The sequence below is a fragment of the Penaeus monodon genome, chromosome 3, assembly GCF_015228065.2.
Source record: "Penaeus monodon isolate SGIC_2016 chromosome 3, NSTDA_Pmon_1, whole genome shotgun sequence".
Classification (NCBI taxonomy): Eukaryota; Metazoa; Arthropoda; class Malacostraca; order Decapoda; family Penaeidae; genus Penaeus; species Penaeus monodon.
The window spans coordinates 3,164,660-3,174,659 of record NC_051388.1 but is presented as its reverse complement, the minus strand read 5'-3'; the positions used below and the strand labels follow the sequence as shown (position 1 = coordinate 3,174,659).

At 31.9% G+C, this 10,000-nt stretch overlaps 2 protein-coding genes across 2 annotated transcripts in view; both read left to right on the top strand.

Annotated features, from left to right (window-relative positions):
- Positions 1 to 287: 287 nt before the first annotated feature.
- On the top strand, positions 288 to 3,772 carry LOC119590501 (serine protease inhibitor dipetalogastin-like). Its single transcript, XM_037939154.1, has 6 exons — positions 288 to 306; positions 1,117 to 1,199; positions 1,862 to 2,011; positions 2,320 to 2,469; positions 3,139 to 3,279; positions 3,651 to 3,772. The coding sequence occupies exons 2-6, from the start codon at positions 1,136 to 1,138 to the stop codon at positions 3,683 to 3,685; spliced, it is 540 nt and encodes a 179-aa protein (XP_037795082.1). The 5' UTR covers positions 288 to 306; positions 1,117 to 1,135; the 3' UTR covers positions 3,686 to 3,772.
- Positions 3,773 to 9,031: 5,259 nt separating this feature from the next.
- Positions 9,032 to 10,000, top strand: part of LOC119590523 (turripeptide Lol9.1-like) — a 3,131-nt gene continuing 2,162 nt past the window's right edge. Inside the window, exons 1-2 of the mRNA XM_037939175.1 lie at positions 9,032 to 9,100; positions 9,825 to 9,907. Coding sequence (XP_037795103.1) covers positions 9,844 to 9,907 — 64 coding nt within the window. The 5' untranslated portion in view covers positions 9,032 to 9,100; positions 9,825 to 9,843. The remainder of the gene's footprint in view (positions 9,101 to 9,824; positions 9,908 to 10,000) is intronic.

The following is a 10,000-nucleotide window of genomic DNA, read 5'->3' as shown; positions in this document are numbered from 1 at the left end:
GAGAGAGGAGTGGGGAGGAAGAGGAGGGAATGAATAAGAAGGTGAGTGAGGGAGAGGGAGAGGAAGGGGAGAGGAGAGGAGGAGGGAGGAGAGGAAGTGAGTGCAAGAGATTCAGTAGCGGCGAGATGGAGAGAGATGTGAGGGTGGGGGGGTTGATGTGAGGAGGGGGGAGAAGGAGAGGGAGAGGGAGGGGATGGGAGGTAGAGGCAGGTGGAGGGATTAAAGGTATGGCAGGAATTGTGAACATAATAGAGTGGAGAGAGGAGGCGAGGAACAGAGATAAGAGCAGAATGGAGAATACTTGTGGTTATATAATTTATTACGCTAGATAATGAGTTGTGGGGGGGTATATATATATATATAAATAGATATATATATATATATATATATATATATATATATGTATAATATATATATACTAAGATGGGCAACGATGAATTCAAATCCGTTTACAAATTTATTCCCAGATCTCGTTGATGTATATAACTTGGAAAATTATTATCATTTATCATACGCTTTGATATATTATATGTAGAACCTGACCGATATTATAATATATTAATATATATATATATATATATAATATATATATTTATGATTTTTATATTTAATATTATATTATATATAATATATTATATATTTATATTATATTATATATATATAATATATCATTAAATACATAATAGTTTATTTACATTTAATTGATTGAATAATAATGTAAAACAACATGAATAATTGCCGTTAATATAATATTGAGGATATCAATACATATATGTAATTTTTAGATGAAATTTTAAAAATGAAAAAAACATCACTGTACTAATTGCGTTAATGAAATTTGATGATAATAAAACAAATCACTTGCCTTAGAATAAAATTATATTATAACAATATAACATAAATTATCTTTAAAAATACAATACATATATCTGATAAGATAATATATATATTATATATATATATATATATATATATATATAATATATATATATATATATATATATATATATATATATATATATATATATATATAACGAAATATATAGTCTATCAATTTCCTTAATGAGCTTAGCAACCTCTAAAACACTAAGCAAATGTAACATATTTTCTTCACAGATCTGAAAACCAAACGAAGATGGCCAACAAAGTGGCACTCTTGACCCTTCTTGCAGTGGCCGTTGCAGTCTCTGGCTACGGAAGTAAGTTGCAATATTTCTTGGTGTAAAATTATCAGTTTGGGGAACTTATTTATACAGGTAATTATATTTTTTGGTGTGATATTATCCGGTTAGGGAACTTATTTATATAATTAATTATATTCATGAATTTAGAGGGAAAAATCGAAGGCAAATTATGAACGTGTTTACTTTCAGTATAATATTACGAAACAGAAACATTAATCTACGTGCCTTGTTCGTATAGTCAGTTAACACCAATACTATGTAAAGAATTTAAAGACTGGTTTTTTTGCTGATTTCGTAATATCTAAGCAAACTTTTTCAGTTATCTCGAGTATTGTGCCAGAAATGGAAAATATTCGTTGGTTTCATTATATCTAACCCGCTATAATGAACCAGAAATGTCATTATTGTCTGTCTCCAATATTATATAAAGAAGTGCTCTCTATCTAACTATGTTTTATGTCTACGAAACATTATCTAAAAAAGGTCGAAAGTAAATTGCTCGCTAACTTGTCATATATACATAAAAAATATATAAATAGACAAATAAATAAAACAAACCACTTGTTAATATCACTTTCTCAAACTCCTGTTCTGTTCTAAGAAACCATCTATTTCATAAAAGGAACGACTTTCGCCCACTCGCAAACTTCCCTCCTTCTAACCCCATACTCTCACAGAAGGGGGGAAAATCCGCCTCTGCGCCAAACACTGTACGACCATCTCCCCTGTGTGTGGCTCTGATGGAAAAACTTATGACAGCCGATGCCACCTGGAGAATGCTGCCTGTGGTGGCGTGAGTGTCACTTTCCACCATGCCGGACCCTGCCGTGAGTGGGAAATGCTTTTGTTATTGTTATTGTTAGTAGTAGCAGTTATTGTTATTGTCTGTTGTTGGTATAATTATTATATATTATTACCATTACTCTTTTGGCTTAGCGATAACGAAAAAGCCTCGAAATGTACAGAAGGTTTATCGAAACTATATATATATATATATATATATATATATATATATATATATATATATATATATATATATATATATATATATATATATATATATATATTACATGTTTCCCTCGACCAAAACGATGCCTTACAGAACACATTGATATTACGATTTACCATATTTCAGCTCCCCCAAAGAGATGCCCAGGAATATGCCCCGCGGTATATGCCCCTGTGTGCGGGACCAACGGGAAAACTTACTCGAACTTATGCCAACTTGAGAATGACAGAACCTGCAACGGTGCTTTCGTTTCCAAGAAGCACGATGGACGTTGTGGTGAGTCGCTGGGGATTGGGGAAAAGCCGTCTATTTATTATTATTATCATTATTATTATTATCTATTATTATATTATTATTATTATCATTATCATATATTATTATTATATATTATTATAATTATTATATTATATATTATTATTATTATTATATATATTATATATTATATTATTATTATATTATTATTATTATATTATTATATTATTATATTATTATTATTATTATATTATTTATTATTATTATTATTATTATTATATTATTATTATTATTATTATTATTATTATTATTATTATTATTATATTATATTTTATTATTTATTATTATTATTATTATTATTATTATTATATATTATTATGATTATATTATTATTATATATATTATATATTATTATTAATTATTATTATTATTATTATTTAAAATTTTATTATTAATATTATTATCTATTAATATTATTATTATTTATTATATTATACGGGATATAGATATACACAGCTTTTGTAGTGTATCGATGTTTGGTTTTATGTGTGATTGTATACAGAGATGATCAATGAGTATGGATATATAAACTGATTAGATTATATAATTATCTTAGATAGCGAGAAACAATTCGTTTTCTATGAAACCCCAAGCCCCTCTCTCTCACAACCTACCAACCCTTTTTACGAACAGGTTGCAACCCCATTGTCGCGTGCCCTGAGATCTATGCTCCCGTGTGTGGCAGTGATGGCAAGACTTATGATAACGACTGCTATTTCCAGGCAGCTGTTTGCAAGAATCCAGATCTTAAGAAGGTTCGAGACGGTAACTGCGGTAAGTTTGCATTTGTGGAGAATTGTTAAGAATTCTGGTTTCAGTATTGTAGTTTTCGGTTAAAATGGATGTCAGTTGTGTTTTTTATTTGTCTCTGTATCTTTATTTGTGTGTGTATATGTCTGTTTATTTTAACAGTTATTCTTTGTATCCATCTTGTATTCACATCATTTCTCTATTGTCTTCCAAGATTCTCATATTCAAAATTCCTTCTTAATTCAATACCATTTCCACACACACACACACACACACACACACACACACACACACACACACACACACACACACACACACACACACACACACACACACACACACACACACACGCGTGTCATAATCACAAAATACCATACAATATTGCCTCACGACAGACTGCACTCCTCTCATCGGCTGTCCCAAGAACTAATGGCTGTGTTGCACGACGGTGTAAATTACAAATACGACGTTCTTAAGTTGCTCATGCAAGAACCCTGCCTTCAAAGTCTCTGATACTGTGTGGTAAGAGCGATTGGTGGCGATGTGTGTTGTTATACTTTATGGAATGTGTACAAGCAAATGAACACACATATATACTTTATATGCATGTATAGAGAGAGTGAGAGAGAGAATATATGTGTTTTTGTATGTGCGCGTGTGTGCGGATGCGTTCATGTATTTATATACAGCAATTATGCATGCATTATACAAGACAAACTAGTACGTGCCTATATCCACCTATAACTACAAGTAAACCTTACCCATGGTCATAAAATAAAAACTTACACCATGTCATTTCTCACACCAGAATGCAACCACGTCTGTACTGAAGAATATTACCCCGTGTGCGGAAGCAATGGTGTACGTATCGAACATTTGTCTTTAAATATCAGGTTTTAGATCTCTATTACAACGACGGAATCTAGTGTAGTCGCATAATTTCTCCTTAGTGATCATTTTTCCTCACATGATCATAAATATTGATAATAAGATGAATATAAGTCATTGATTATAAGATATATAAAGATAAATATATGAATAATATAACTATATAGAGATGAATATATAAATCGTATAAATATGATGTGTAAATGCGTGAATGATACAACGAATGATTTATTGATGTTGTAAACGTTACTTGATGAATTTAATTCGCACGTTGATATAAAATGTATTCTCCTACATCGTACAATATCACAGAAAAACAATGGATAATGTTACGATATGTAATATACATAAAAAATCAACTACTCATTTATTGCATTTTATTGCAGTCGCAAATGTACTATAAAGAGGATATAAAGAGAAGATGAACTAATTTCTTTTTCTTCTTTATAAAATTTACTTTCGATGGTATCGTTTAATACAAGAATTAACTGTAATTCTATTCGTATATAAACATACGATAATTAAATGATATAATTACTCTTATTTTGTATTGCATACATATGATAAATTTATCAACAATGACATAATTGTATATTTCGATAAATAATATATAAAAAAATATGATTAGCTAATGCATTTTATAATACATGAAGACCTTTAAACTATGAATGAAAAATGATAATAAGAAATAATAGATCAGATTATAACAGAAACAGGAGAAAATTTTAGAATTCAAATAAAGGGCAATATATTATCCGATGAACGATTATGACAATTTTCTGCATCTGTTTGTATATTAAATTGTAATGTCATGCTTTCTAACGCTTTTTCTTTATCATAATATCAGTAAAACAATGATTTATTATGCTGTTATATTTGTTATTTATATATCATTATAACGATATATTCCAAAGCACTACAGTCATTTTCAATGTTGATCAATTTTTTTTTCTTTCTTTAATGTCACTTCACTGAATATATGGATAAAAAAATCGTGAATTAATTTCATTATCCTTATCCTGTACAAATAAAATAATAAAACTGTCAGAGGTTCGTATATATGTGTGTGCATATATATATATATATATATATATATATATATATATATATATATATATATATATATATATATATATATATATTGTGTGTGCATTTGTCTATTTATATACATTTATGCCCGTTATATGCCTGTATATATATATATATATATATATATATATATATATATATATATATATATATATATATATATATATATTATATATATTATATATACGCTCCAGTCAATGCATCCTAGACCCTGAGATATATGCCCCTGTGTGCGGGACATACGGGAAAACTTACCCGAACTTATGCAAACTTGAAAATGACAGAACCTGCAACGGTGCTTACGTTTACAAGAAACATGATGGACGTTGTGATGAGACACTGGTGATTGGGAAAAGTTTCATTATTAAAGCCGGCGACATAGATATACACAGATCTTTCTATATAAGTGTATGCAGATGTGTTTATGTGTTTATATATGTGTGTGTATATAGTACATGCGTGTATATATATGTATACACACCTATCTACATCCACATATAGAAAGACATGTGTATATCTATCCCGAAATCGATATAATCCACACTAGTTAAAAGTCACAAATGAGATATTGGTAAACTGATATGCTAAGTATACCTGACAGCTTATCTCCATTGCATTTCATTGCAGTTGGCAGGATTCCACCTCTGAAGAAGAGATATTAAAGAGAACAGCCTTGAAGCATACTTTTTTTTCTTTTTTTTTTCGTCAAAATATACTCTTTGGTGTATGATGAATTTCATCAAAGAAGGAAATTAACTTGTAGCTCTCATGTCATATATTCACCTTATGGCGAAATTTTGTATTATTATTTCGTTATATACACCATATAATGAAAACAATATGTTTATGAATTAGTTAATTTCTTTATGACACGCACACGCACACACACACACACAACACGTATATATATACATATATACAACACACACACACACATGTGTATATATATATATACATATAATATATATATATATATATATATATATATATATATATATATATATATATATATATATATATATATATATATATATATATATGTATGTGTGTGTGTGTGTGTGTGGTTGTGTGTGTGTGTGTGTGTGTGTGTGTGTGTTTTCTACTACTAAAGAACTGATTTTGGAAGAACTTTAAATGGGAGTAAAAGTAACCCTTCAGAAACAGGAGAAAATTCTAGATGCTAAACTGTGAGACAATATAATATTCGTTGAATTACAATTATTGCAATTTTCTACACCTGTTTGTATATCAAACTGTAATTAATATTGTCTTATACTTTCTAAGTCTTTCGTTTATTATATCAAAACACTTATCATGCTATTTTATCTTAGTTTTCTTATCATTCTCATCCATTATGATCACATATTCATCATTATTATGTGTGTTATACATGAATTATCACAATAGCAATATATTCCAAAACACTAAAATCGCTTTCAATATTGATCCTAATTTTTTTCTTTAATGTCACTTAACTGAATAAATGGATAAAAAAAAACTTTTGTATTAATTTCATTATCCTTATCAAAAAAAAAGAAAAAAAAGTATTAGACGTTCGTATTTATATAAACACAATATATAAACATTTACATACATCATCTGTGTATCTATATATCTATATCTATCTATCTATCTATCTATCTATCTATCTATATATATATATATATATATATATATATATATATATATATATATATATATATATATATATATACTTCGGTGCATCCCCTCAGTCTGGAGAGGAAACCTGTAAGTGCCAAGAGAGGAATTGCAAGATCGATGCTGGTTACTAGCCTGAGAGACAAGGTGAGAGCAACATGGACCAGAGAACAGACCAAAGAGGAAGATAAGCTTGGGAGCATTAATGATGATGATGATGATAATGATAATAAAATAATAATGGGTAGAGTATATATGCCGGAGACAGAACGATAAGTGAACAAGGAAAGAAACAGACGGGGAATTACCGACACAAGGAGACGAAGGACCAGACTAATGACAAGATGGTGTGAAAAAAAGAAAAAAAATCGAAAGTCGGAAGTCAAAAAAAAAAACAAAAAAAAAAAACGTGGAGCGCAAGACTGCAAGGATTGGAAAAGATTAGGCGAAGCTTACGTCCTGCAGTGGAATATTGTAGGCTGATGATATTTATATATATATATATAAATATTTATATATATATATATATATATATATATATATATATATATACACGCGCGCGCGCGCGCGCGCGTGTGTGTGTGTGTGTGTGTGTGTGTGTGTGTGTGTGTGTGTGTGTATGGATATGCATGTATATATACATTTACATGAACATGCACAAACAGAAATTCACAGACAAATATATTTACCTACACATTTACACTCGCAGTCACATACACGCACATATGCACATTTGACTTTGAAACCACTTTAACATCAATGAAGATTCCTGTGGTACTTGAAAGTTATCGACATACATACTATAAGCTGTATATTGTATAATGAACACCTTTCGTGTAGTCAAGTAGTTGTTTCTGTTTTAGGAAACTATTTGGAAAACAGTTTTTCTTGTATAAAAAATGTTTTCGGCCATGCACAGTACTGCAGTTCCGCTTGTGAATAAATCCAAGCACTTACGTCTCATGGAACAAATTCTGTCTTATAGCATTATGTATAACCTTGGCGAACCTTTTAATTATGTGAATGACTTTTCTGATACGTGTACACGTAAAAGCACACATGTGCGCACGCAAACACACATGGAAACATGCATGCGTGTATATGAAGATATATACATATACGAAAATATATACAAATATACATAAATATACACATACATATAAAAACAAGCACAGATTTGTTCATATAGAAAAGACTTCCCAACACATCTAGTTATGTATGGATCAGGTGCATTTACTTTAGCCAGCGGATTTCCGGTTGTTGTTTTCAGCCTCCAGGGAATTCCTCGATGCACCCAAGGAGGCAGAGGATAAAAGCTAGACACTGGATAATAAACATGGAGGAGGGAAGAGGGAGAGAAGAGAGGGATGGAGGGAGGAGGGAGGGAAGAGAGGGGATGGAGGGAGGAGGGAGAGAAGAGAGGGGATGGAGGGAGGTGTGGTATGAGGGGAGAGGAGAGGAGAGAGGAGGGATGGAGAGTGGAAAGAAAGGAGGGAGGAGGGTTGTGAGGGGAAGAGGGAGAAGGGAAGGGGAGAGAAGGGAGAGGAGGGGAGATGGAAGGGATGAAAGAGGACTGGAGGGAAAGGAGAGAGGAGAAAGAGAGAAGTGGAGGTGAGGGGTTTGTGGGGAGAGATAGCAGAGGAGGAAAGGAGGGAGGAATGTGTGTGAGAGGAAGAAGAGGAGGGAAGGGATGAGGAGGGATATTAGGGAGGCATAGGAAGAGAAGGAGGAGGAGGGAGGGAGGGAACAGGGGGACCACGGAAGGGAAGGGTTAGGGAGAGGAAGTAGGGGATGGGAAGAAAAGGTGAAGTAGAGAGGGAAGGAGGAGGAAGAGAGGGAGGCAAGAGGAGAGGAGGGAGGGAAGGGGAGGAGGAGGGAGGCAAGAAGAGAGGATAACGATGAAAAACGAAGGGAAGAAGAGGTGGAGAGATACGATGAGAGAGGAAGGGATGGAGGGAAGCAGACAAAGGAGAGGAGAGAAGAGGGGGGAAGGAGAGAAGGGAGGCAAGAGGAGAGGAGAGGAGAGGGAGAAAGTTGAGAGAGGAAGTGAGAAGCAGAGACAGATAAGAGGCAAGATGCAGGGGAAGGGGTCGGTGTCATTCTGTTATCTGAAGGGCAGAGGGGAAGGGGGAGGGGGAGGGGGGGGAGCTGCAGGTGATTTAAAGGTATGCCTTGTAGATCGAGCACCAGTGACGCTACACGTGGGCAGGTGAGAAGTCATTGTCACTTTATACTGTCAGAAAAGACGTGACTATTAACAGATACACTCGAATCCGGAGAAAAAAAAACTTGTGATTAATTTTTTTCTACACTTATCGTTTTGTTCATATATTTTAAGTTTTCTATTTCTGACGTATTTCGATTTGAACATGTTGTACATATACGTGAAGATTTTTATTCCCATTCATTTATTCATCTGTTTGTTCCTTATTATTTTTTTGACGACGATATATCGATTTGAATAATCTGCATATAAGCTTTAAGATTTTCATTTTGTATGTTAACAGGAAACAATGAATAATTAGTTAGACTTTTTAGCACTACCATGCGCTAAGTTCATTTATCCATTTTAGATATGAATTGGAAAATTTAAAAAAAATTGTCATTGTATTTTGAATTTGTACCGTTGTGCCTTCATTTTACGAAAATATTTGGGATTTTATATTAATCACATACGTAGTTCGTGTTAGACTTTTTCTTCTTATTTATTTATTTTTTATTTTATTTTATTTTTTATTTTTTGTCCATTTGATAAAATATAGTTTATAAATTTTCTAATAATAGATGACATGTACATAACTGGCGTCCGAATAATATAAAAAAAAAAATAACAATAATAATAAAATAATAATAATAATAATAATGTGACGAAATATGGTTTATCTTAACAACCTTTTAAAACACAAAGCAAAGGTAAAACATTTTCTTTACAGATCTTGAAGCCAAACGAAGATGGCCAACAAAGTAGCATTTTTAACCCTTCTTGCGATGGCCGTTGCAGCCTCTGGCTACGGAAGTAAGTTGCAATATTTCTAACTTATATTGATGTAATATTATCAGTTTAAGGAACTTATTTATACAGGCAATTATAATTGAAGAATTTAGAGGG